The 27,330-nt window shown below is 33.6% G+C and overlaps 4 protein-coding genes and 1 long non-coding RNA gene across 7 annotated transcripts; 2 read left to right on the top strand and 3 right to left on the bottom strand.

The window, feature by feature from the left end:
- Positions 1 to 1,910: 1,910 nt before the first annotated feature.
- On the top strand, positions 1,911 to 3,998 carry LOC112536397. Of its 2 annotated transcripts, XR_007215583.1 has the most exons (3): positions 1,911 to 2,227; positions 3,310 to 3,384; positions 3,813 to 3,998. It is a non-coding gene; the product is annotated as an uncharacterized LOC112536397 (long non-coding RNA). The 2 variants fall into 2 exon arrangements; XR_003080428.2 differs by lacking the exon at positions 3,813 to 3,998 and having other exon boundaries at positions 3,310 to 3,669.
- Positions 3,999 to 9,653: 5,655 nt separating this feature from the next.
- On the top strand, positions 9,654 to 11,479 carry LOC8258134 (uncharacterized protein DDB_G0271670). Of its 2 annotated transcripts, none has more exons than XM_015725975.3 (3): positions 9,654 to 9,926; positions 10,081 to 10,147; positions 10,270 to 11,479. In XM_015725975.3, exons 1-3 carry the CDS (start codon positions 9,861 to 9,863, stop codon positions 11,202 to 11,204), a joined length of 1,068 nt encoding a protein of 355 aa, XP_015581461.1. In that variant the 5' UTR covers positions 9,654 to 9,860; the 3' UTR covers positions 11,205 to 11,479. The 2 variants fall into 2 exon arrangements, with proteins under 2 accessions (XP_015581461.1, XP_002511474.1); XM_002511428.4 differs by having other exon boundaries at positions 9,655 to 9,926; positions 10,264 to 11,479.
- A 4,538-nt stretch (positions 11,480 to 16,017) lies between these two features.
- On the bottom strand, positions 16,018 to 18,779 carry LOC8258133 (protein EDS1B). The gene is made up of 3 exons (XM_002511427.4): positions 18,183 to 18,779; positions 17,009 to 17,776; positions 16,018 to 16,832 (listed from the first exon to the last, which is right to left on the bottom strand). The coding sequence occupies exons 1-3, from the start codon at positions 18,513 to 18,515 to the stop codon at positions 16,134 to 16,136; spliced, it is 1,800 nt and encodes a 599-aa protein (XP_002511473.1). The 5' UTR covers positions 18,516 to 18,779; the 3' UTR covers positions 16,018 to 16,133.
- A 1,225-nt stretch (positions 18,780 to 20,004) lies between these two features.
- On the bottom strand, positions 20,005 to 22,420 carry LOC8258132 (formin-like protein 4). Its single transcript, XM_002511426.4, has 2 exons — positions 21,568 to 22,420; positions 20,005 to 21,440 (listed from the first exon to the last, which is right to left on the bottom strand). Exons 1-2 carry the CDS (start codon positions 22,353 to 22,355, stop codon positions 20,120 to 20,122), a joined length of 2,109 nt encoding a protein of 702 aa, XP_002511472.1. The 5' UTR covers positions 22,356 to 22,420; the 3' UTR covers positions 20,005 to 20,119.
- A 1,832-nt stretch (positions 22,421 to 24,252) lies between these two features.
- On the bottom strand, positions 24,253 to 26,373 carry LOC8258131 (two-component response regulator ARR5). The gene is made up of 5 exons (XM_002511425.4): positions 25,962 to 26,373; positions 25,798 to 25,874; positions 25,611 to 25,688; positions 25,406 to 25,476; positions 24,253 to 24,736 (listed from the first exon to the last, which is right to left on the bottom strand). The coding sequence occupies exons 1-5, from the start codon at positions 26,116 to 26,118 to the stop codon at positions 24,454 to 24,456; spliced, it is 666 nt and encodes a 221-aa protein (XP_002511471.1). The 5' UTR covers positions 26,119 to 26,373; the 3' UTR covers positions 24,253 to 24,453.
- Positions 26,374 to 27,330: the final 957 nt, after the last annotated feature.

Raw genomic sequence — 27,330 nt, forward strand, 5'->3', positions numbered from 1 at the left:
AATCATAAGCTCTAAGGAAACGTAAAGCTCAACCCAGCGCTACTGTGGTTTTGCTTGGTAGTCCATTAATTTCCTTTTCTTTTGGGAAATTGATTCTTTATTACACTAATTACATAGATTAATGTGTTGCACTCATATAATTAAATTTCTTAAATTAAAATAAACAATAGCATCAAAATCCCGTTTGGGATTGAGGCGATTAAATCTGCTTTTCATTTTTATTTTTGTGATTTTATATTCTTTCAAGTAAATAAGTAAATTGATACCTAAAAATCAAAAAGACAGTGTGTTTTTAAAATTAAATATAATTATACACTTATTTTCTAAAAAAACCAACCTGAGCCAAACATCTAAACTGATTATTCTTCAAAAAGCCAATTTATAACTTCAATGTCAAACAAACTATATGTTAGTTCACGAATCAAATCAATAGCGACTCATTTGAAAACTTTAAATAAGAAGTACCAAAGAGATTAAAAACCTTAATCTTCACACTATTAAATTTCCTTTTGTTTTAATTAACTACTAAAGCATGCTATTATAGTTCCACATATTCTAGAATGTATATGACTTGCTTAATCATTAATTTAGATATACAGATGAATATATATATAGCATGACATTGGTTTGACTGTAATGATGATCCATATCCAATAACCCAAGTTGGGGGTACATGGCCACATGGGAAGAAAAGAAAAAAAGAAGAAGAAGAGAGACATTAAAATAGAGGAAGTCAATATAATATTATGTAAACAATTTGGAAGTTGGGTCCTTCAAGGCATCAACCCATGTTCAGTATTCTTGTGTTTATTGAGAGACGTAAGGGATGGGAACATGAGTTTCTATGATAGGAAGGAAACAAATTGTTGTAAGCAAAGTTACTTATTATTTGTGACACACTACGAATAGGATAAGGCACACTTCCTTAAGAAAACACATTCTATGGGGCAGAAGCATGTTGCCATGTGAATTATCTTCTTTAAGGCTAAAGACATGTTGCCATTCCTTTTGTTTTTTTGTCTTCTAGTTGGCAGTGATAAGAATATAAGATAAGGATTTGGGTTTGCCAGTCACAAAAACCAAATGGCTTCTTTAGTTCTAACTCATTTTAGTTACTATTGTTATTTTGAGTTTTCGTTATTTGTTTCCAATATGCATATGCAATACAAATGCTGCTAGTTTATTGAAAGTGGTTGTTTTATTTCTTCTGTTTTCCATTTCATGTTTCTCATGGACGCATCTGCTCTTGCACTTTAACCTTGATGTCCCTTGTTTCTTTTTTTTTTTTTTTTTTGGCAAAAGGTACAAAAATATCCTTAAAAAATTCTATTAAGTTTTCATTCTTTTTTAGTTCAATTAAATCTATTAATTTATATAAAAAGTCTAATTAAGTTTCTATCCTGATTTTTTCTCCCTTACATGATATAGACGTGACTTTAAAATATTCAGAATAATTATTATTTATATTCTTAAAACAACGGGACCCTTACATTTAATAGTAATTCCAAACATTAGGGGTTGATTAGACATTTTATAAAAGTTAATAGATTTAATTAGTAAAAAAAATAAAAATTTAATTGAATCTTTTATAAAATTTAATGGATTTAATTGAGCTAAAAAAATATAAAAACTTAATTAGAATTTTCTAATAAGTTCAAGGGTCTTTCTTTTATCCTTTTGCTTTCTTTTATTAGAAAAACTAACGTTTGGAATTACATTAATATAAAGCATATTTTAAAGAAAATTTACAAATGATAAATTATTATTTTAAAAATTTTAATATAATTATATCTTTTAAATTTGAATTCACTGAAAGAAATATTTATAAATTCATCTGTACGTTATTCAAATAATCGTATTTAAGATAGTTTATAAGGATAAGACAAGATTTTGTAGGATTTGGTAACCACATCCTTTTGGAAACCAACAAGACGTGGGTACAGATACATACTTTAAATTACTTTTCTTTCAAATAAGAGAAGATTTCATTTTCAACCTTAATTTACTTAAATAAACCTTATCTTTCATTAGGATCCTTCTTAAACAGAGCTTGAAGTAAAGTGTGCTGCAATGTAAGAGGTGATTCGAGTCATCAATTGGTTAGAACCCAATACAACAGCTTGAAGGAGAATCGACTTACACTTGTTCTTTTAATTCCTCTTGACCACCCTTGTCTCTCTTCTTCATTGGATTGAGAAGACTTGAAATTAAAGAAAAAGAAAAGGAGGTAAATGTTTCATTTCTTTGCATGATTGGAATGGGCTCATTGCACCGTGGAGGATCCTCTGTCATTCTGGGAAAGTTCTTTTCATTTTTAATGGAAATGATGGACCATACTCCTTGTTAACAAGGGTATATTTGTCATGAACCATAATAAACACATACTCTATGCATAATAAATAGTAGTAGGTGACATGCCATCATAATTTATCAACTCACTTCATCATTCCACATGCAAGCAAGATGATCATCACATGTGTCAGTCGTTGCTCAATAGGTTTTACCCTTTGGCTGCACTTTCATGTTTAAGTGTATTGTTTTGATACATGTACAATTTAGAGAACCTCTTCTAATAATACCCGTAATTTTTTTAAATTTTAAATTTTTATTATTTTCAAGAGTAATTTAATAAATTGTTATTCTTATGAGTAATGAGCATCATTTAATTTAATATAATATTATCTAATAAATTAAATATATTAATTTTAAGGAATTTTAAATTAAATTTTTGTAATTCCAAATCTGTAAGTTAATTTTATTTAAAATAGCTTTATATAAAATATTTATTTTCTAATTAACTCGGGTTAAACCTATAATAGATATCGGTTACCTTTTTATTTTTGTATAATTGTTGCTATTATTATTGTTATAAGCCTAAGGTAATATTAAATTAAATGTGAGGAAGACTATGGAGCGCAACAGAACTGTAAGTTAAAGTCTTATATCTATATATATGTGTCATGCCTAATTTTTGTATGGCATTTTCGATTAGTAATTATTATGTATATTATTATATTTTTTGTTATGGTGGATATTGTTTGAATTTTTTTATTATTTTTTATTCTATATTTAATTAAATGATTCATAAATTTAAATGATTTATTTATTAATTTATAAATTTAGATTGGTTATTTATTATTCATTTATATAATTAATTTATGAAAATTATTTATTTATTTGTTATTTACCTAATTAATTAAATTTTTGTGTTCTTCAATATTGTTTAATAAGTTATTGAACAATACTTAAATTGCTTGCTATTTATATCATTTTCCACCTGGTTGATACTATAATTTCATATTGACTCAGGATGAGACGGCAGTAGAACATGCCATCAAATGAGTTGCATCAAGACCTCGTGCGTACCGGTATTAATTAGAGAAGGTAGCAAAAGAATATTTTTAGAATTTGCCCTTGTTGGGTATAACTCACTGGGCTGTGAGAATTTGATTGTCAAAGGAAAGATCCATGGTCGAGCGTTGCTCTTTAGGCACCGGCTATATCGTGAATCAAGTGACCATGTTGGATTTAAGGATCCTGGTTGACTTTCGCTCTCTAAGCGCCAGTCCTATTGGAATAAGAGAGCCGAAAGACTCCTAGTAGTGGGGTTACAATTATGATGAAGTATTCGTCCCTTATGAATACAAAAAATCATTTATTTATAAATTATGCTATGGCGCGTATTTATTATTTTGTGATGTTCCACATTATTTTATCACTCATTTCATATATATATTTATAGTTGTTTTACTTCATATATATGATTTTAACTCACTCTCGAGATTGACAGTTTCAAATTTTAAATTTTTCAGGTGACAGTTAAGTTTTCCACCGACTTCTTTTTGCACCCAACTTTTATTTCCCCTTCGGGCTTATTGTAATAAATCTTAAATTTTATATTTTAAATTATTTAGAATTTTAGACTCTCCGCAATAATGTATTTAGTACTTCATATTTTATCTTAGTTTGTTAAAAACTCTTAAAAAATTTCTAGTAATCTAGATGAATAATTAATTTAATTGTGTGGTGATTTATAAATGAAATGTTGGTTTATTTTAATAGGATATGCATTTATTTAAAGTATTAGCTATTTAGGCTTGCTATAAGTTTCGGTAGGCTTAAACCTATCAACTTCCCGACACCGGTCACGGACCGACATATCGTGCTCGTGACAATCCGTACCCAGCTGGAATAGATATTGCAAATTAATTAGGTAACTTCGTAAAGAATCTTCATGCATATGCAAAGAAGAGTGGCTGCTTGCTCTTGAATGTGAAAATGAGAGTGCTTAAGCTAATGATTTAGAAGATACCAAAATAAGACCTTCAATTGCCCGCAGGCAGCTCAGCTGCTTTAAATTTGGGTGATGTAAGATAGAAGATGGAGTCCACCAACTCATATAGAGGCTTAAGCCACATTAAATCACAATTAATTTAACGACATTAGAGCTATCAATTAATGATATATGTAAATCAATATTGATAAATAATAATAAAATATTTAAATTCAAAACTATTTTCAATTATTATAAATAAAAATATTTCGTCGTGACTGCGAATTAATATTAATAAACAATGATAATGATAAAAGAATTAAATTCGAAACTGTTTACAATTAAAAAAATATCATAATTCATTGCATCATCAGCATCACTCGAACAGCTGTGGGTTGAGTTAGAGTAAAAATAAAGTACATATTGAACATGAATCTATCGTTCTATCTTCATTTGAACATGAAGAAGTCGCCCAAAAAGAAATAAAATCTATTAGATCTGCGAGAAGCTGAAGGAAATGGTGTAGGGTCAATTGTCGGTGGAGCTACAGAAAAATATGCCAGGCAAGGCTAGACACCGAGAGGTGAGCTAAATGAGATAATGACATTTTGGAATCATTCCATCTTGAACAAAAATCCACGAGTTACACTCACTTCTCCTTCAATTTTTGTTCAAACTAAACGGCTTCTTTTGGCCCACCGTTGTCAAATGTCACCATGTGATTAAGGTTGAAGCTAATAGAGAAACTGCAGCCTGGAAGATGAACTCGAGAATTTTGGGTATTTGGGGAAACTTAAAACACAATAATAATAGTAATAAACCTTAGTCAGCTACCTTGTAAGGCAATCATACGATAGTTGTTTTTCAAACTGTCTTTTATTTTTGGGCATTAAAAACTCGCAGAAGCACTCACTTTTTAACTTATTAGGGCAGTACTAGAATTTGTATTTACTTTCGTTTAGTCATTAGATTTTAATTTTGTTAAATGTCTATCTTTTATTTATAAAATGACTAAATTGAAGTAAAATTAAAATTGGATGACTATAGCGTAATAAATTATAATTTATAATTAAAATAAATTTAAGTGAAGAATTTGGTGGTCTTTTATATTATTATTTCCAATTTATTACCATTATCATGATTTATGGTATGATAATTTTCGGAGGTAACCAAATAAAACAACAAACAATTGTATGATAATTTATCAGAGTTGACACCCGGCCTACTCTGTGACTTTTAATTAATTCACAGGTCCATCTTCATTTCATTCCTAAGATGTTGCAAGTACCGGATGGATGTATCAATCATCTGCAAGTAGAGAAAAGAAAATCATAACTCTAAACAAATTCCTTTTTTTTCTTTTAAATAAAATGATACTTTACTGTCTTGGTTCTAGAAATGTTTTGGTCTTGTGTGTTTGTTGGGGGGCGCAAAGCCCAAGTTGTGAACTTGTGAGTTAGGTTAGGCCATGTCCAGTAGGAGTAAGATCTTGTTTCTGTAAGCTGGGTTCTTATGTTATTCATGTTATGGACCCAATGGAATTTCCTGCTGCAGAACATTTGCTAAAAACTACTGCTCCAAGGGATCGCCTCTGCATCCTGATTCCTGAAACATCTGTCAAAGAAGCGCACAGCCAGCCCACGTATATAGATAGGACTCAAGCCCATCGTTTAGCATTTCCCTTTCCCATGGAGCAGCTCATTTTTCAGAGTCCCCTCCCATATAATTTATTAAGAAGAAATAAAATCATGTACAGTTTTAGAATTGGAAATTGGGAGTCATAAAATACTGAGAAATTCCTACTCCAATTAAATTTTCATATTAATCCATTCTTAATCAGAATTAGTTGATAATATGTGAAAGTAAGACATTATAAATTATAGTAGTTGTAGTCGAGAAAGTTCACAATTCCGCGTAAATTACATGAAGAAGACAAACAGAGGGTCTGACTGCTGCTAAACTACAGGAGTGTAGAGAGGAGAGTAGGGCTACTGTCTACCAGCAAAGTACCTAGCTAGTATTAGAACATACCTGACCTGACCCATATTCCCAAAAGTAGCAAACTTTTGCATGGAAAAACAGAAGCTGTCACAAGGAACGCAACAGTAAAACTGAAAATTCCGCTTTACAATTCAGAAAAAGGAAAAGAAAAAGTTAAAAATGAAATGTTAAAGATGATAAAAGATATGCTGATTCGAATAAGGGTATAAATTAAGAAGAATGACTTTTCGGTGAGGGTTGTCTGTCAATCTGTTAAAGGGCATGTGGAGCTAAGTCTTAACTGAAGTCACTCACCTTTGTATTAGAGGAGGATGACCACGTCATCACACTCTTCTGCTTTTCCATTTTTCCCATCACGTGCCTTTCTTCTTTCTATTTTGGTTTATTATTTCTCCTCACTCATTGATTTGGTATATAAAGATTAGCAATAATAGATAAAGGTTGGGTTTAATAATCACAATAATTTAGCTAAAATCAAGTTTTTCATATTTTTAATTAGTCATATTCAATGAAATTACTAATTCATAATTAATAAAATTTTAATTTTGAAATAATCTTAATTTATTTATTTATTTCACAATTATCTATGCTTATATCGATATACTCTAAAATAAAAAATAGTAATTCAAGTTAAAATTTAATATAGACCATATAAATAAATTTAGAAGACATTTTGAAAAAAAAAAGAATTAGGAAATACAATTTTATAATAATTTATTTAATTATTATTAATAATTCATTTATCTAATTAAACAATCCTACTAAATGTATGATTAATACAATTTTATAGGTTAACTACGTCAAGGATTAATAATCTTAAAAATTATGAATATATAGACTAAATGAAATGTGAAATTTCATCCTCGATGAATAAGCATCACCTTTCTTTTTTCTTTCTTTTTTTTTTCTTTGCTTTTCTAGGTTCTTTGATTTTTATTTTCTATAAAAAAAATTCTTGTGAATTTTTAGCTCTGAATCTAATTTTACACGCTTTATACAACTATACAACTATATATAATATCATTATGATTTAATAAATTAATCTTTTCATAATATAATTTTTAATATTTATATGTTAAAAATTGTTAAGACTGACTTTTATATAAATATAAGTATAGATATAAATATTATTTGACAAACCAAAAAAACTAATAATTTTATAAAAATTTAATAATTATTTAACATTCATAATAATTATCACTGAAAAATGTTGATAAAAATTTACAGTCTAAATAAAAAGATTTATCAATCAATAAATTGGGCGAAAATGATCAAATTATATATCATTACTTGATAAAATTCTGACCACTAATTTTATTATATTTCTTTCCTAAAAACATTAAGTTATTAAATGAAGTGCACTGTTATTTTAAAATATGAACTGATAAAATATTATTTATCTAAAATAGCCAGTCAAGTTATGCCACGTAACGAGATTGTAGATATTCGTTCAGATTTTGTAAAGTTCATCGAAAGGGCAAGTTGACTTAGTAAGTGTACGGTGTGACTGAAATATGTGAGATTGGTATCATGGACTGCCACCTCCTTTATCTTTTCTCATAACTCTCTCTCTCTCTCTCTCTCTCTCTCTCCTAACTGCACCACACAATATTCCTAACACGTCACGCATTTTCAGCGATTTGCACGAGTGCAATCATCCCTCACCTTTTTACTGCATCTCCATCGTACACGTGTTCCCAGAATCTTAATTTGTTTTAATATTCAACTAAAATGGAAACAGAAACACGTACAAAACTTTCTCTTCGCGGAAGAAAAACTTTTCGCATTTCTTTTCAAAAATTTCTCATATATTCTTATAAAATTATATATTAATAAAATATCAAATCATCGGCCAATTATATCATATCAAAGAAAATAAAATATATTTTTTTCTTTCATGAGATTTTATATATATATACATACACGCACGCTCCTTATAATTTTAAGGCCGTATTTACTATTTGAGGACACTTGTTTTATAAATGATAAAACTGGAGCCAAAAACCAAAAAAAAAATATATTAAGAGCACCTTATTATCTAATTTATAAATTGGTTAATTATTATTACCACATTTAGTGAGAAGGCTTGCATCGACCTCAAGTTTTTTTTACTAAGAAAACTATTATATTTTATATCGATTGAAAGTCAAGAGATGATACATTATAAAATTGGTTTAAAAGGAGCGTAGCCACTCAACCAGCCATTTAATAAAAAAATTTATTAAATTTTAAAATATATATATATTAATTTTATAAAATTCGATATCAACTTTTGTCTTTGAGTGGTAATTTTTTATAATTAATAAAATTGTGAGATCATAAATTAAAAAAGTGAGTAATATCGATTTATAACAAAAATTCTAAAATCATTAACTAAAAAAATGGATAATAATTTAAAAGCAGATTATGATTTAATTTTTGAATTAGTCCATTATTTTTGCCAGCGCACGTAAAAAGGTTCATAGCATCAATCAAATTTCCTTAATTGGGAGACATGAGATGACATCATGTTTCATATTAATTATGATTTTAAAGAGATTTTAGTCTTATAAATTTCAATACCGTATTGACATTAATGATATTTTTCTTATAAAGAACAATACTATGAAGCCATGAACTGAAAAAATGAATAACACCGCAAAATGCAGCCCATGAATGAAATTTTATATACAAAAATATATATTAAAACTTAATTTAACATTTATAAATTATAAATATTTATAATAAGAAAAAAATTGCAGAATGACAAATAATTAATTTAAATAATAAAGTAAAAAAAGTATAAGATTTTATTTAAAGTATATAATCAACGTTTAGAAAATGAGATATTTATACTTCTTTTAATTATCAATACTATTACACAAGTGGATTTTGTATATCCTTTTTATTATTTTAATACCAAAATCCCTAGTATACAAGAACTTGTAATCGATCAAAAATAAATCAGTCACACTTGTAAAAAGAAAATCTCATACTTTCAATTGATGAACTTTTCAATTATCACTTAGAATTAGTCTTCAGATTTTCGTTTCATCTTTTATTTAATTAAATGAAAAACTTTCTTCGACACAATCTGACAGTTTTGGGAAAAATAAAAATAAAAATTCGGTGACAATTAATAAATCATTGTAGCCTAATAAATGTAAATATTCCTCGGTAATCAAGTAAAATCAAAACGATACCGTGTCGGCTAAAAGAAAAATCCCTCTGAACCGGCGTCGTTACTCTCTATCTCTTATTAAATCTGTACAAAAAGGAAACACGTTACCCACGATAATTACCAAAAAAAACCCGGGCCATTTAATAAAGCCGTGTAAAATAAAGTGAAAAGGAAGGGTATTTTAGTACATAAGTCGATATATATATAAACAGGACAAGTCTGCAAAATATTAAGGCGAGCGGAGCAGAGGAGTTTCCGTTATCCAATCTCTTTCTCTCTCTAACAAATACTCTCATTTTTTCTTATCTCTCCTTTCTCTCTCTCTCTAGAAATTTCTATCGTCCTTCAAAACAAAAATAAACTTTTTAGGGTTTTTGCATATCTGTATTTTTCTCCTTGGAATTCTAATCGTCGTGTATTGCAGCCATGGTTTCCGATTCGATCATTCCTTCTGCTGCTGCTGCTTCTAAAGATTTCAGCAAGAAGAAGCGGGTGCGCTTGTCGATTTTTTCCCTCTCTCTTTTACAATTTGTTTTATTATTTACTAAACTTTAATGTAATATTTTTTTCTTTTTGTTTGTTTCTGTAATTGATTGATTGATTGATTGATTGATTGATTAATTTGTATTGCATATATGAAATTTAGGCGAACAGGTCAGCCAAATTGAAGCAGTGCAAACTTGATGCCCGTCGCGAGCAATGGCTTTCTCAAGGTTTGATTTTCTGTTATTCTGTTGACTATTTTGTTAATTTCTATGCTTTTTGTCGTTTTCTTTACATTTAGTTATTGACACAAATTGGTATATGGGGTTCATTGTTGTTCTATAAGGTGCAGCAGTCAAGAACAAAGGAACCAAAGGGGAACCACTGGCCGGCCAACCACCATCATTTCGTCCTTGTGAGAATGAGAATGAGAGGAAGAATGTGAATGTGATAGAGAATTTAGAGACGAGGCAAAGAGGAAGGGTAAGGGGAAGCGAAGAAGAGAAAGAATATCATGATTTTGATACTGATTCACCTTCTAGTAGTCCCACTGGTAGCAGCAGCGGTCTTAGCGGCACTGATGCTGGTACTACTTATACAGGCTCTTCCTCCTCCAGCTCCAGCAGCAGCAGCAGCAGCAGTAGTGGTGGTTGTTGCTCTGGTAGCATTACAGAGGAAGAGGAAGAAGCTGATGATAATTGCTTGGATGATTGGGAGGCTGTTGCTGATGCTTTAGCTGCTGATGATGATAACAAACATGAAAATCATAATGAGGATACTTCTCCGTGTTTGGAGTCATCTTCCCAGCAGATTGAATCAGATACTAATTTGAACAATTTGAGTTCTGCTCATGAGGATTTCAAGCAGGAGGAGCATCCACCTACACTGCCTCCTGGGAACTGCAGGGCGTGGAGGCCAGATGATGCATTTCGCCCACAAAGTCTGCCTAATTTGTCAAAGCAGCGAAGTTTTCCTAATGGGGACAGGCGATATGGCCATGGTGGAGGTGGAATCCCGTGGTCCTATACAAATGTTGTTAATGTGCCTTCTTCTTGCCCTATATGCTGTGAGGATTTGGATGGCACTGACACTAGTTTCTTGCCCTGCATATGTGGCTTTCGGCTTTGTCTTTTCTGCTACAATAGAATCCGACAGGTGGATGGGCGCTGTCCGGGTTGTAGGAAAAACTACGAGGACAATCCGGTGCAGTCAGAGCTCAGGGATAATGGAGGTTGTATGACTTTCAGGTTGCCGCGCTCCTATAGCATGGTTGCAAGGTCCTCGTAGGATGATGGCTCTCTGTTTTTGTTGAATTATGTATGTGGGGTCTGTCTCTCTCTTCTTTTAGTGTGTTTTGCTTGTTCTGTAATAGCTTAAGACTCATTTCAGTAGATCTCTAGTTGTGGGGTACAGCTGGTTATGTCTTTCAGCAATCGGAACTGATATGCTTCTCCTATGAGCTTGCTTTTTATCTGAATGGTGCATATGTTGGTGTAGGGGACTCAGTGTTTGGTATGTGAATAGATAAGGTGGTATAGATATACATAAAAATGATTACAATATGTTATGCTCTCCTTTCATTTCAGTGCTTTATGACATTACTTTCCACGCTTATCTACTAATCCATTTATTTAATTTGACTTTTTATTTTTCTGTAATTGATATTAATTGGATTTCATCATGTTTATGGATCAGATTGTCTTTTAGTTAGCTGCTATTTTCACAATGCTGTCTTGATACTTGCCAGTAATGATGTTATATGACGTAATTAGGCTATTATGTATGATCATTTCATCTAGATGTAGCTGGATTAGGGGTCAATAAGGTTGAAATTCCTAAAAAAATTCAATGGGGACCTTTGAGCCCAAAGTATCTTGTGGGATTAGATATTTGGTCACGATGATTAGAAGTAAGAGCTTCATTTCTTGAATTTTGATACTGCTTCAATTTTTGTGCGTCTCTAACTTCTACACTGGCTTTGGTTTTTAGTGCTGAGGACGATTAAGGAAATATCACTTTTCTAGAGCAAACGCTTTATTGGGTTGGTATTCTTATCTGTCTGTTTGTGCTCTTTCTGTAGTCTGATAAAACGTTGGATAGAAGAGACCGGCAAATATGGGAGTTTTGCACCCTTGGCCTGCAGGGAAATTTTTATTTGCTTTTTATATTTTTTGCAAGTGCTGTGCTGATAATATATCAGATTTTGGTTTTGAGTTGCTATCTTAGACGCTAGATTCACGTGGATCAAGTGTAAGGAACATCTGACAGCAGGAAAATAGTAAGTGCATGGTGTTCAAGGTTCTGCCACCTCAAGTCTGTCGCACTTCTATTTTGGCATGTTGTTTAGGTTCCATGACCCATGTCATTTCATTAACTTTTGGTGGAGATCTTAGATCCATTTATTGTGCTTAAATCTCTCGATTGTATAACTTATAAATTATAAGATTGTGAGTTTCTGTATGTAATTTGAGTGCTGGGATGAGGATGAAAACTTGTTTAAAGAAGGATTTAATATCAAGGAAGAAGCCTCACAAGTATTTGGTTGAGGTATGGTTATTTCTTTTATAAGTTCAAATATTTCTTACAATTAAATTTGAAATTATTGCTCGAATTCAAAACTTTGGTTTTAGATCTTCTATACAGAAATAATCTCTTTGCCTCTCCCCTGCATCTGCTTAGAATGTTCCTCAATCAGATAATTGTTGCCATTATTCATTTTACTCTAAACTTGGGTTATTGTTTGGGTTTGCTCGTGTCTTCACCTGATACTTGGTCACTGTAAAAAGTTTTTTTCATGACAAATCATTGTTTTGTTGCCAAGTATCCCGTGCTTGTGAAATTCATTCAGTGAGATACTTGAATAGGAATGTTAAGCTTTTTCATGTTTTTTACCAGCGAATATGAATGAGCAGACCAAGTTTTTAAGAAAGAGACACATTTTATATTTGAGTCAATTGATAATATAATTATCTGCATTTATGTCAACACCATTTTGAATGAAGGACCTAATTGGATTATTGCAAACTGATGATCTTAGACCTTTTTCTTGTGGGTCTGCACATCAGCTGATCCACATACATGTTTCTGTGTATGGAATATTGATTTTCCAGCAACTTGTGTGGTGCATTAAGCTGTCAGGTGACATCAAGTATTTACAATTGATACTGATAAGTGAAGTGTGTTGTTTTATTGATAATTCATGCAGCAAGGATTTTCTTTCTACATTAATTTCATAACTATTCTGTGTTCTTTTTTCTCCTTTGAGGATGGTTGACTTCTGCTAGGCTTGCGGTTGTCGACAGCTTGAATGCAAATTCTGAACTGGATTTCAGCAGTTAAGGTATGGGTAAATGTAAGTTTCTACTAGATAGATAACAGTACAGTAACTGCGGTAATGATTTTATTATCTGTTCTGTCATTTCCTTGGAATTATCTAGTCTGAGGTGCTTGGGAATGTAAAATGTTGGCTATTGGAGAGCTTTGCAGGAGTTTGGAATTTTGATTATGTCGAGTTGCAAAACAATTGGTTATCAGTTCTAATTCACAGGTTAATGGAGCTGTACTATAGTTTGTTGATTACTTAGTTCATCGATGTGAGTATTATTTACTGTGTTAGCTGGGTGAAGAACACATATAACACATATGTTTAGGGCATTCTGTAGGATACTATTTCTCTGTGCAGTGCTGTGTAACCATGTGAGGCAGATATGCTTCTACTTTATTTTGTATTCAGTTAAATAATGTTTAGTTCGTGGTTTCATTGACTGGTTGGTGTACTTGAGATTCATTTCTCCCAGCTCTTTAAAAATGTTATTATATGGAGTGGATTAGATGGCATCTTGAAATTAAGATTAGTTTCTTCTCGCAATTGTAGCATATAATATCACAATAGATAGGCAATACTCAAGTTACTGTGAGTAAACCCTCATTTGGTTTTTGGAGAAAAAAGTAAAGGAAAAAGGGATAAATGTATATTCCATGCCTATGAGCATTTGCAAGAGGCTGATGAACATTTCTATCTTGACAAAGTGTTTATAAGCTCTTGTGCATTAACTCAGAAAAATGTTTTGCATTATCCGTTTTCTATTTACTTCTGGAATGAAATGGGATGAAACAGGAATAACAAGTTTAACTGATGTGACAAACAGGTAGACTGGCACTCTAATCCAGCAGCAGAGCATCCCTTTCGGAGCTTTAATGTAGTCTTAAGTCTGAACAGAGAGCGTTGCTAATAGCCTTGGCATATCAAGCGTAGTTCTATAGTTTAAACCATTTGTTGCTTCATCTGGAGAATCCAGTTTTCTGTTATGGCGATTAATAGCTTTTGGGGACAAAGTTAAAACTTAAATATACGTTCAGAACTAACAGTAAGCGTGTTCAAGCAGTGCAGAAAAATATTAACCTGTAAAATCACAATTAATAATTTGAAAAAATAAAAAATAAATAAATAAAATATACTAATAGAACGTAAAGATCTACGTGGAAAATCTCTAAACAAATTAGGATAAAAACCATGGGTAAGGATAAAAGAATTTTACTATAAGAAAATAATAGGAGTTACAATCTCTTTATTTATAAAGGAGAAAATATTATAATTCTTTCTTTATAATAGGAGAAAAATAATTGCTTAACTCTATAATATTTTTCTCTTATTTTTGGAATGAATGAATAGCAAAGTGAGGCCTCTATTATATAGGCTTGAAAGGTACCTCAGGATTGTTAACTTAGCAATGTGGGAGAAATACTCCTCAAAATTAATAACTTAGCAATGTGGGAGAGATACAAATCCCTAAATATCAACAATCTCCCACTTGAAGATTTAATTGAGGATCAGTCAGATCTTCACACCGTTCTTTCTTCCTTGCCTTTTCATGTTGCTTATGCTTTTATCAGGCCACTAGAGGATTGACACCAAATAAATTTATCAGTGTTAACTGCATTCGTCAAAAAATCGGCTAGGTTGTCTTTAGTATGAATTTTCTGCATATCCACAGTACTCTCTTCCACTTTTTCAAGAACGAAGTGATACTGGACTCGTATGTGCTTTGACTTTGAATAAAAAGCTGGATTCTTTGCGAGATGCAAGACACTATGACTGTCACAGAACAGAGGAATATGCTCTTGTTCGTGCCCCAGTTCCTCCATCATCATTTTCAACCATACTGCTTCCTTACTAGCTTGTGTAGCTGCTACATATTCTGCTTCTGTTGTTGATGTCGCCACAACTGACTGCAATTTTTATCCCAGCTCACAGCTCCGCCAGTAAGTGTGAACACATACCCTGTAGTAGATTTGTTTTTATCAAGATCACCTGCATAATCTGAGTTGACATATCCTCTGATAATAAAGTCTGATCCTCCATAACACAATGCAACATCTGAGGTCCCCCCTAACATATCTTAGGATCCTCTTTACAGCATTCCAATGCCTCTGCCAGGATTCGCCATGTACCGACTTATTACTCCCACTGCATGTGCAATGTCTGGTCGTGTACAAATCATTGCGAACATTAAACTCCCCACTACTAATACATACGGTACTCGAGACATTTTCATCCTTCATTCTTTACTGCTAGGACTCATAATGGAGGATAATTTAAAACTAATAGGAAGTGAGGTAGAAATTGACTTACAATCTTGCATATTGAAGCGTCGCAAGACCTTTTTCAAATAATTTTTCTGAGAAAGCCAAATCTTTCTATTATTTATGTCTCGGTGAATTTGCATCCCTAGAATCTTGTTTGTTGGTCCCAAGTCCTTCATTTCAAATTCTCTAGCCAACTATGCCTTTAGTTCTTCAATATGATCTTTGTTGGGGCCTGCTGCCAACATGTCATCTACATACAACAGTAAGATAATAAAATCACTTTTACCAAACCTCTTGAAATATGCACAATGGTCTGCATTAAGTCTGTTGTATCCAAGGCTCATGATGAAGGAGCCAAATCTCTTATACCAACACCTCGGCGCCTGTTAACTTAGTAATGTGGGATAAATACTCTTCAAAATTAATAACTTACCAATGTGGGAGAGATACAAATCCCTAAATATCAACAAGTAGGTCTTGAATTTTTAATGGCTATAATTTACTGTGCTTACTCTGATAAAATGGAAATATATTTTGCATTACAATAGTGGAAAAAGGGTACAATATACCATGACTACAAGGCTACCATATTACATCATCTTTATTGCACACCAAAAGTCCTCTACATGATCAACTCCATGAGCCCTGAAATGCAGGAGGTTGACCTAAGTTGGTTAAAAAGTGCTCTTTCAACAACTTGTCGAAGGTTGAACCTTTCAAGAACACATCTTGGTCTTGAACCCCATCTCGAATCCACTCTTCAACTTGACTCTTCAGGCGCAAAACGTTTTCTCTGATGCCTAGACTTCCGGCTTTCATGCAAAGCTCCTCGACCTCAGCCCAAAAACATGATTCCAGAGATTCATTTGACATTCTCTCTGCATGCTCACGCCATCTTTGGGTGCATTTGTACCTTTTTGGTCTGCCCCTTTCCATGTAGGGTCCTGTATCTTCATTCTTTAGGTGTCGATAGTAGTTGGCAATATCTAAGGGTTCAACTATGCGCCGGTACTTGGTCCCAACATCAATCCATGCCTTCCTGCCCTCAAATTCATCAGGAAGTTCATACCTTTTCAGCATTTCGATAATCTCATCCCATATTCCTGCCAGCTTAAGCCTCTCTACATTAGCATCAAACTCTTCTCTGTCTTCTGAAAGTTTGAAAGCATCGTAATATCCTACTTTATGTTGGCACCTCTTCTTGTATCCTTGGAGATTTGCTACTCCATGCTCAATATCTGCCATCTTTTTGTCAATTGCTCTCTGATTATTGCTTTTTTGCTTCTCCAGCTCTCCAGTAGCACGAAGGCATAATCTAGCTCTAGCGCTCTGGAATTTCAAACACAACTAATCAATACAGGCAATGGCTAGCGACCGTACACAAATTGCCTTTAAGCATTCTAACACGCGGTGTCCTAAATTAGACTATAACTAACCATTGTAACTACAAATACTTAAAAATTAAATTATGAATTCAGAAGCAAGTGAATTAGAAGAAAATTTACCAGGCCTAAGTCATTCAAGGCCAAGTTACTCTCTGCAGTCATATCATCTGATGATAATGGAAGTGCTTCTAGATGATGGTTTTCTAAACAGGTAACCGTCTGCATTTGTAAGCTTTCTTCCAGTTCATCTTTGTAGTTCAAGTGATCTTTTAGGCTACTCTGGGCAACTACTGAAAGTTCTGCTTCAGAATTCAACTGAGAGGTATAGAATAATAGTTGCAGAACAGCATCTGGGTTCCTTATGACAACAAGTTTCCCATTTCCTGTGCAGAAGACATAGGTTCCAAAGGGTCTATAAGGACTTAACCCCATGAAACTTGATAGAGTCTCCAACAATAGATTAGTGCTTCCCATGATCTTACAGGCAGCATGGCTTGCTACAGAAGATACATTTCTCATCACAGTTACATAAAAATTCACAGCTTCATGTACAGGTTCTAGAAGGGATTTTGAATTGAAGAAATTGAGAATCAGCTGCAGTTGTTGCTGAATGGATGAAAGCGGGGTGAGTGATATCCGTGGAACAATGTCATATTTCATAACAAAATTTATGAAGTATCTAGACCAGCTCTCACGCCTAACTGCATGGCTCATAATGCGATCTCCAACAAGGGGAGATCCAAAAGTAACACAAAGAGGCGGCCTTCTGCTGGTGTCTGGTCTTATGTACTCGTCCAAAAACCAGATAGCAGCAAGTATAGCAATAGGCCCCCCTAAAGAGTGCCCGGTAAAGACAACTTGTTTCCCATCCATCACAGCTGTTCCTACCTGAGAAAATTGGAAACCCAGATTATGGTCAGCATGCATCATTAAACAATTTCATGTTTCAGGTCAATTGCATATTCTGTTCTGCTCTATTGATTCAATTTGTCTCCAACTTCTTTGAACTTCAATGAAATAGACAACATTTAATTCATAAATAATTCCAAAATTCCAATCTGTTAGATGTCCCTCTCAAGAAACTTAATAGCCTCTTGGAAGGCTTTCGAGTTTACAGCTAAATTGGAATGAAATCAATTGTTTCATAATTATAAAATAAAATCAGAGATGAAATTGGATTAGTAGAACATATTACATATACAGGTAAACTAAAGCTCTATTTAAACAAAAAACAGAATCAAATTAATACCCAACTAAGAAAACAGAACCCTTCTAAAATAATGAGCTCAAATACCTCTTTTCTGAATTGTGGATTAGCCACGAGTGCCTTGAATCTTAGCAAAAAAGCTTCATTGACAGTGGCAGTACCATTAAGACCAACATGTTTGAGAGAAGGTAGTAGCTGAAGATCCACTTCCACTTCTCCAAAGGGACCTTTACTAAACCAATCAGTTACAAACCAAGACCCAGGGAAGCTAAAAACAATTTCAGATGAAGGTCTAATCTTTTCAGAAACATATAATTGCTTCCCACTAGTCTTGTTGTGAGCTTTCATAGCCATTGAGCAAGCTTTCTTGATAACCTCTTCTTTAATCCCTACACTCTCCCCAAGACTAACACTACCCATCTTTTTTCTATTTTTTTTTTGGTAGAATCCGCAGATTCAGATGGTTGCAACTCTGCTGCTTCTTCCTCTGGTTTTATGGATGGAGGTGAATGAGATGGGTAGTCGGTGAATTTCTGTAGCAAACCAGTGATTGGTTATGCCAAAAGGGTTCAAAGATGAGGTCTTTTGCCATCTGAGATTGAAGTTTCTTGGTAAGTTCAGAAAGATTCTCTTTTGTATCTGTATAATAATAGTGAATTCTTGACTTTGTTAAGAGGTCAAGCAGACCTACAAGACTTTTTAGTTTTCTTTTTATCTTAGTTGCTGTGGTTAGGTATTGTTGTTATTATTCACTTTTAATTTTTAGTTTTGGCAGTTTATGATAATTCACATAAATCTATAGAGATGCTAATTTCAAACTTAGTTGTCTGGCTAATTTATCTCCATTTATTTTATAATAGAAAATCAAATAAAAAAACATGTTTTATTAATTTTATTTCTTACAAATTCATTAGAATAGTTATAGTGACCATATTATGTCAACATTACTTTTTATTTTAAAAATGATATTTTTATCAACTTATAATTTTCAGTTGAAGATTGCATCATATGCAAATTGAATTGATGATTTTGAAAGATCCCATTATGTAATGGAAATTAGGTCATTCTATAAAAGGGAAGTTTCTTAGAACTCACTGACTTGAGGCCTTGTTGGTCTAAAACTTTTACTTTTTTAACCTTCTATAATGTGGAATTCTGAACTTGAAATGTGATTTCAATGTGTTTTTCTTTTAGAAAAAAATAAATAAATTTATAGTTAAATTATAAATGAATCTAATAAAGTAGTAGTTTTCTTTTAAATTCTAGTTAAACTTAATATTTCCTTATTGTAATTGAATTTCTTTTTAAGAAATAATTGAATATCTTATTTCTTACTATTTTCTAATTTAACCAAATTTATTCTTTTCATAATCCAACTAAATTATATAAAGATTAATTAATTTTTCAATTAATGTCCAATTAGTAATGACTATTTTGGCCTGACCTAAATAAATGATTTATGAGTTTAGTACTTTCTTTTAAGTAAATATGCTGACTCGTTTAGCTGTTAATACAAAACTCATGTGAATAATTAACTCCCAAATGTATACAGGGTCATATATTAATTAACTCTCTACTTGAAACTCAGACTGTAATCCAATTTCAGAAATTTAGTCATCCTATAGTGCTGTGTGGTTGCCACTACTGGGTTTTCTTCTATTCCGTTTGGTAGCTGAGAAAATGCTAGGAAAGATAATAACCTTTTCTTTCTTTTTCCGAAATGTTGCTTGGCTTTCTTGAAATAACATGTGAATCGCCAGAGAGAGGCATTGGAATTCCTGATTGAATGTTGATAAAAAAATTTCAAAATCGAAAACTGCACAAGCATTGTTATGCTCAAAATTTTGGAGCAATTGATTTATGCTTTGCTGGTCCTTGAATTTTCCTTTTCATGGAATGAACTCTGAACTCCTCAGGTAAAGAAAAATCAACTTTTAGATCAATTTTGGAAATTTTCATAAATCTTATGCTTCCATTTTATTTCCTTGAGATCTAACTCCTAAAACTTACTTATCCAACTATATTCAGAAATCATCATCCGATTCACTGGAAGAAGGACTCCTTGATGAATCTGATATCAAACCTAAACGGAAGTCTGGAAATTTCACTGGGGATCTTATTGGTGGTAATGGGGGTGATGTTGATCCTATATTTGCTGCCATATCCTTCTTTTGCATCTTTTGAGAAATTTCCATACAGACTTGATCAACTTTGTCAAGAAAATCTTTCACAATGACAAACAGTTGAAGCAGGTTTGCCCTGTCCTGTTTTGCAGCTCCTGCTTGGTAATAGTCTGTTGTTCTCTTTACAAGCCCCAGAATTCTTGTTTTCTCCTCTACCACCACTCTAGTTTCCTCCTCAGTCTCCTCTAAAAACCCTTTCATATCCCTGAAAAAACCACCCCCCTCACAATTTTCGCACTGTGTAACGAGCAGCCGGATTTCTGTAACACGGGCCGTAAGAGAGGAGCATGTGCTAATCAAATTATCATAGTCTATGATGGCTGCTTTCTTGACATTGGAGAACTCAATATTCAATCCCCTCAATGCTTGCAATCCTAGCAGTAGGTACTCTTTTTGTCTTTCTGCTTCCGATAGGGTGCCTGGACCTGAATCACTTTTGATTCCTCGTTTGCTGTTGTTTCTTTCAACACTTCTGTTCTGATCGACTACACAACATCTACCTTCTGATTGAGCTACTTGTTCCACCACAAAATGAAGTAAAGTAGTCTTGCCATCAGTGCTTTTAACATCAGAAATCCTTCTAAGAGCAGCAAGGTTGAAACCTTGTGCGTTGCCTCTAGATGTCCCAGCATTCATCCTATTGCCAGCCTTGAGAATGGCTTCAAGAAGTTTTAAGAAGAGGCCTCGTCTCCGTAGTTCTTTGCATCCCAATTCAAGGCTTTGCAAGGATTCCTTGAGATGGAGAATTTCTGCGTCATAATTTGATCTAAAAAGCATTGCATTGATCCGGATGAATGCGGACGGAACAGCTTTCAGGATGTGGTAAAGGAAAGATTCAGCATCTGTAAGTTTACTCGGGTTGCCTCTGAATTGCAGGATTTTGGCTTCTTCTTCTTGGGTTGGGGCAATTCTGTTAAGTTTTTCAAGGGCATCAGTGGTGAGGCCATGGCCATCAACAAGGGCAGCAAGGATTTCTTTACGAGAAACTGCTAATGATTTTAGTACAATTGCTGTGTTCTGCGACTTCCGAGACTCGAAGATGAAAGTTTGAGCACTTGAGGCAGGATAACTGCTAATACTTGATGAGACTCCATTTCCTTCAGGGGTTTTGCTTCTTGAAGTTTTGTATCCAAACAGTGTTTCTATTTGGTTATCATCAAATCTGACCCCCCCAAAAAAAAAGGAATAGCAATGCGTTAGAGGAATATCTACCTATATCGAAATGATTTTGTAGAAAAAATATACTGAGGACAACTTTTAGATGAACTGAATTTCAAAGACAGAATAACCTGAGAGAGCCATCAATGATCTCATTCCAAACCATTGAATGATCAGCATTGGCCATAACTTTATCCCAATGCAATGGCTTTAGCTTCATATTGCTAACACTAGTCACTTTTGAACTTTCCTCTGTTGAACTCGGTGCCCTGCCATCGTTGTTCGTGTTCCATCTTGGTGCTGCTGAGGGTCTTAGTGATGAAACAAGACCACCAGACTCTGACAGTGGAGGTAGTGGCACAGAATGTCTCTTGGCTGTTGGTAGTGGTGGTCGCCGTAGAAAAGGAGGAGGAGGAGGAGGAGGTGGCGGTGGTGGAGGTGGAGATGGTGTTGTTGCTGGCAGTGGTGGTGCTGGATTTTGCACAGATGGAGTTATTTCCAGAGGTTGTACATTTGGTTGAACTGATTCTATCACTCTCCCTTTCACTTCCTGAGGTTTATATATTCGTGTTCTCTTTACAACCATATCATCTCTCACCTCTTCTTCTTCAAAGCTAGGATTCAAGATAACCGTTGAGAACTTGGTTTTAAGTTTTCTGTCTTCTAAATCTTTGACATAAATTACATCTCGGCCATCTTCTTCCACGATCAATCCTTTCACTTTCGTGCCAAATTTTCTGAATTCTTCAGAAGTCACCGCAGCTTCTTGTTCAAAGCTTGCATCAATTTTATTTCGTCGCCTGCGTCTAGCATATTTACCACACAAAAAGAACAAGATGGAAGCAGTCATTAAAGTGATTGAAAATGCTGCAAAAATGGCAATCACGACCTTTCGATTCGATGACGGAGGCACTGACATTGCAAAATTTTGTGGTTCAGTAGAAAGTGCAGTGTCTCGTGAAGAGTATCGGTCAACAAAATAAAGGGAAAGAACAGACTAAGAGAGAGAGATTAACAACATTAAAAATAGGCAGAACCATGGATGTAATGTAACATCCTGCCAATGTACATGAAGTGAAGCAAGACAAAGAGCAGGGGTTGTTCTATTTCCTTGTGGTTATAACCATCTTCTTCGATTTTCCTGTCTTCTGTTTTTGTTGTTTGTTTGCTGACACTTTCAATGAAGTTAGTTGTTTCTGGTAGCTTTATTTTATTACCATTTCGTGCTTTCGACGCATGCAATTACCGAAAAACCCCTTGTAATGAAGTTGTAGCTCCAGGTCAAAGAGGGTACTGATGGGTCTTGAAAGGTTAGCCGTCCTGCATCGTGTCCATTGTAATTCACGTACAATGATTTTCTTAATTTGGAGTCTTATATGTTGGTTTAACATTGTAAAGTGTCAATGTATGTTTCATTGTCAATTCTTGTCATTTGACAATATCGATCTACTTCTGGTTGTTTGTTACTATGACAGTTGAAACTCTACTGGCCTGTTGTCAGGATTCTTGGCTACTGGTATGCACACATGTTTACTATTTAATAGTAGCAAGAATTTACGAAGTCAACATTATAAACAAGCTCTGAGTGTCACCCTCCATGGACTCACTTGTAGGCTGCCGTATGGCAAAAATGGTGGAGGAAGAGACAACATAGGGACGAAGCTCCCTATCACTTTATTTAAGCTTTCTGTTATATAAATTTATGCACAGGCCTCATTATATCTTACAGAAGTTGTGCCAGCATATGTTTATGCATTGATATTAAAAACAGAAAGCAGACCGATAGACCATCGAGACGCTATTTCCTGGTCTCGTAAATCGTGGGTCTCACATGTTAGCGAGGGCGAAGAACAAAAGATAATAATCATATTGGTGGAACCAATTATTAGAATGAAGAAGGGACATGCAACAGTTTTACACAATAATTTCTCACAACCACCATAGTTCTAGCAAACTACCAAGACAAGCTGCAAGCAGATGGCATTCTTTCATTCAAGCATTGTCTTGTAAATGTTCCTACCCAACAAAAGGTGACCCAAATCTTATCTACCAAGTAGCAAACAAAACCACTCTGGTGGTCCTCTTAAATCACAATCAATCCTGTCTATTACAGGAGTTGATATCGCCATGTGATGATGGCATTCTTTAAAAATAAATTAATAACCAAAGAAAAAATGACAGCGCATAAAGAGTGGGATTCGGGTCAATTAACTTATTGCCTGAGCAGCCCATGGTTTCTCCTTGAATGGAATTACAAGTTTTGACGAGCTTGGCACCCCATTTGTGGGACCATAGTCATAGCTAAGATTGGGTAAAACTTTGATAGAATCTTATACAAAATCTTAATTTGGTCATAGCATTCAAAATTCTATCCACCAACACCAATTTGAAGGTCAGTATTTTCTTTTTTTATTTTTTCTTCTTTAATTTCTTTGAATTAGGATGGTTACATACCTATGCTGCAGTAATTAAAACTTGAATGTAACACCACAGCACATAGGTTAATTCATTAAATTCGTATGGGTAGAGAGGTATTAGTCCAAGTTTTCATCATTGTGTAGCAACAAATGACAAGAACACTCTGCCTGTTTTCTTGCTCAACTATTCATACACCCCTCTGATTAGTCTCCAGAAATGGACGAAAACAGAAAACTGATAAAGGATTTTGTATATGCAAGTATATTCATATTTAAATGGAGTGGAGCTCATTGTTGAAATATAATAGCCTTCTAAATCCTAATTCAACGTCAAGAAACAATCTGCTTCCTTAAAGCCACTATACTAAAATTAAAATGAGCTCAATGGGGAAACCAAAATTAGTTAAACCAGAAGTTAACTGTGGCATTATCACAACAAAAGAATTCTACAGGTGTTTCTCACAACTATTTCATTGTATGTATCCCTTCTTCTTTCTGCCCTAGTGGCCAGTTCTTCATGTCAATTTGAGTCAGCTAGTATATGTGCAGCATAAACAGAAGTATCTCTTCAGAGTATTGACAAAAATTTAACAAAACTCATCACTCTGATGTGCATGCTGAAAAGTTAGTCTCTGTCAGCAGTCTAGGCCTTTTAGCCACACAAGTGGTAGATGATGGTGAAGAAGATGATGATTCTGGTGATGCCGGACCAGAAGGGCATGATGAAGATGATGAAGAAACATCATCATCCATCTTTCTCTTCAGAATACTTCTCTTTTCCTTTTCATCTCCCTCGCCTCGCATTACAAAATTCTTTAGTCGCTTCACATCGGAAAGTTTTACAGGTTTCACTATGAATTCTTCTGCCCCTTCTTCCAAACACCTGTCCATCATTAAGAATATGCCATTAGATTTTCAGTTCATTGCTCATCAGACATGATAATTAGCTGACTAAATCTATACCATTTGCCAGACTGACTAATCATATATGACTATTAAAATATAAAAGGCAAAACGTATTCACATGCTAATGATATTTTGGTCCATGTGCTGAAACCGTGTTTCATTCTAAATTCAAGTTAAGAAAAAATTGCCAAGGTTCATTTATTACTTTGAACAAGGATATTTATCAGATTTTGCTACAATAATTCATCGCCCGAACATGGGGTTTAAACATTATTGTCAAATGAATCTTCCAAATTCACACGTATTTTAGGTAGACATGGCCATTTCAAACCATAATTCATGCATATTTTCATTTCCAAAACAAATCCTGTAATGGATTCATCAGGATTTTCTGGATTAATTTTATCAGATTCAACCGATTCAGACTCTTACCCAACATCAATTTGTCAGTTTTATTTTTTATTGCACCAGCGGTTTCTTTTCAATTTTGAACATTAAAATTCTATTTCTAGCACTCAAAAAGACAACAGATTTTCTAAATCCGCATCCAGGTCAGATTAACATATATTTTTATGCACAGAATACTTTTATTAAACAGAATACCAAAATCCCTAATTCAAAAGCAAGAACAAGGCAAAAAGGGTACCTATCAATTCGAGTCAAAATGTTCTCCGATGACATGATCACTACAGGTATCTCTCTGAAAGCTGATGATTCCTGCTCAAAATTAAGATTAAGAACCCATTAACAAACAAATCAAATACGATTTCTCATTTCTGTTATTTTGCTTGCTTTCCAGACAATCAACCAAACTAAGAGAAAATAAATTAAGGGGATTCTATGATTCTAACCTTGATCTTTTTTAGCAGCTCATATCCAGTCATCCCAGGCATCGAGTAATCCGTCATTATCAGATTCACTTTCAAATCCTATAATTCAATCAATAAAACCATTAAAACATTGAATATCAGCTAAACAATTTATTTTTCAGCGACCCAACAGAAATAGAACCATAAAAGCTGAAGTGTTTTAACTTACATTGAACCCAACAGAGCTCTTCTCTCCATCCAATCCAAGATACTGAAGAGCTCTAGTACCACTGTCAACAGCGGTAACTGCAAATACCCAATTCAAGTCAGCTCTAAAAGTTCAAACTTTTTATTAAACGAAAAAAATTATAGAATCAAGCAAACGGATCAAACCTTTACAAGATGAAATCTTTAGCAACCGTTCAATCACTTTTCTATCAACAAGACTATCATCAACAGCAAGGACATGAAGTTCCTCTGACCCATTAGAAGAAACACCAACCTCATGTGGCAAACTCCGCCTGAAGACCTCACCGGCCGCCGTTGCCATGTAACCAGAGAATAAATATCAAATATATTAACTTTTGTTGGTGACCGAGTATTGTGCGGTGTAAAAGAAAGAAAAAGAAAATATAAGAATACAAGATTTGATGTATCTAAGTAGTGGAAAAAAATGAAAGTTGAAGATGCTTATATAGCAAGAGTAAGAGAAAAATGAGGTAAACAGGAAGATTTGGGATTTTGCTTTTAATAAACAGACGAAGAAAGAGAGAAAGAGAGAGGGAAAAGGAGAGATTCTGAGGATCTAAAACTTCATGAGATCTTTGCAAATCTTTTCAAAGTAGCCCCACTTTTGTCTCTTGTCGCGTCAATTTATTTACCTTTTCATTTTATATATAAAAACATTGTTTATTTTGTTGTGACTGTTTATAGACATGAACAGTAGAAAGATCAAAGGAAGATTAGTATTAAAGGGGATTCTTCAGTTTCTCACGACAAGACAAAACGCGTCTAACGTTTTCTTTCTTTGCAGTTTCATTGTTCCTTTGCATGGAACCCATGATGAGTGTTTTACTAAAACTGAAATATAAAAATTACTTGTTTTCTTGTTAAACTATGGATGAAAAAGGGTTAGGGTTTATCTATACATACAGTTTATATTTCTCTAAAAGCTGGAGATGAAGCTACCCATTTGGGGTGTGTTCAACCAAATTGGGCGCACTCCAACCAAATTGATAATCCGGCCAGTTTAAAAAATTTGATAAAATAAAAAATAATATTTAATTTACACTGTTCTGAATTATAAATGATTTAAAGATGTCTAAAATTTGATTTAACTCTTGAATCATGATGTATGGCTTCCCAAATTAATAGTTGAAACCATAATATAATATTTCTAAACTAATAACTTCTTCTTCTTCTTCTTCTTCTTTCTTCTGCTATTTATTATTATAGCTAAGATAACACCATTTCTAAACCTCCATTACAGGCTTTCACTTACTGTTTTTTCAATAGAAAACTGAAGCTAAACCCTGAAAGCGGATAACAAAATACTATCACGAACAAGTCATTGCAAATTAGGCTCAAGGGACAACCTAGTAAGGGAAAATTGTATACGCCATGTGAGTCATCCTGCCAGATGCATAGTCTTCCTTCTTTAAATATGGCAACCACACTATTATTTGCTCCTCTCGTTGCTTCTTATTGGTCCTTTAATTTCTTCATGTCGGATAATCTCATTCACCTTGTACTAGAACAGCAG

The sequence above is a fragment of the Ricinus communis genome, chromosome 4 (genome assembly GCF_019578655.1).
Source record: "Ricinus communis isolate WT05 ecotype wild-type chromosome 4, ASM1957865v1, whole genome shotgun sequence".
NCBI lineage: Eukaryota > Viridiplantae > Streptophyta > Magnoliopsida > Malpighiales > Euphorbiaceae > Ricinus > Ricinus communis.

What these genes read in the sequence shown, in the direction of transcription:
- LOC8258134 (XM_002511428.4), top strand. Translation starts at nt 9,861, where the DNA reads ATGGTTTCCGATTCGATCATTCCTTCTGCTGCTGCTGCTTCTAAAGAT. An exon ending in ATTTCAGCAAGAAGAAGCGG is followed by an intron (nt 9,927 to 10,080) that starts GTGCGCTTGTCG and finishes TATGAAATTTAG; the next exon opens with GCGAACAGGTCAGCCAAATT. An exon ending in CGAGCAATGGCTTTCTCAAG is followed by an intron (nt 10,148 to 10,263) that starts GTTTGATTTTCT and finishes TTGTTCTATAAG; the next exon opens with GTGCAGCAGTCAAGAACAAA.
- LOC8258132 (XM_002511426.4), bottom strand. Translation starts at nt 22,355, where the DNA reads ATGTCAGTGCCTCCGTCATCGAATCGAAAGGTCGTGATTGCCATTTTT. An exon ending in ATCATTGATGGCTCTCTCAG is followed by an intron (nt 21,441 to 21,567) that starts GTTATTCTGTCT and finishes TGGGGGGGTCAG; the next exon opens with ATTTGATGATAACCAAATAG.
- LOC8258131 (XM_002511425.4), bottom strand. Translation starts at nt 26,118, where the DNA reads ATGGCAACGGCGGCCGGTGAGGTCTTCAGGCGGAGTTTGCCACATGAG. An exon ending in AGCTGCTAAAAAAGATCAAG is followed by an intron (nt 25,477 to 25,610) that starts GTTAGAATCATA and finishes AATTTTGAGCAG; the next exon opens with GAATCATCAGCTTTCAGAGA. An exon ending in ATTTTGACTCGAATTGATAG is followed by an intron (nt 24,737 to 25,405) that starts GTACCCTTTTTG and finishes AATGATGGACAG; the next exon opens with GTGTTTGGAAGAAGGGGCAG.
- LOC8258133 (XM_002511427.4), bottom strand. Translation starts at nt 18,515, where the DNA reads ATGGGTAGTGTTAGTCTTGGGGAGAGTGTAGGGATTAAAGAAGAGGTT. An exon ending in ATCCACAATTCAGAAAAGAG is followed by an intron (nt 17,777 to 18,182) that starts GTATTTGAGCTC and finishes CAATTTTCTCAG; the next exon opens with GTAGGAACAGCTGTGATGGA. An exon ending in CCTTGAATGACTTAGGCCTG is followed by an intron (nt 16,833 to 17,008) that starts GTAAATTTTCTT and finishes TTGAAATTCCAG; the next exon opens with AGCGCTAGAGCTAGATTATG.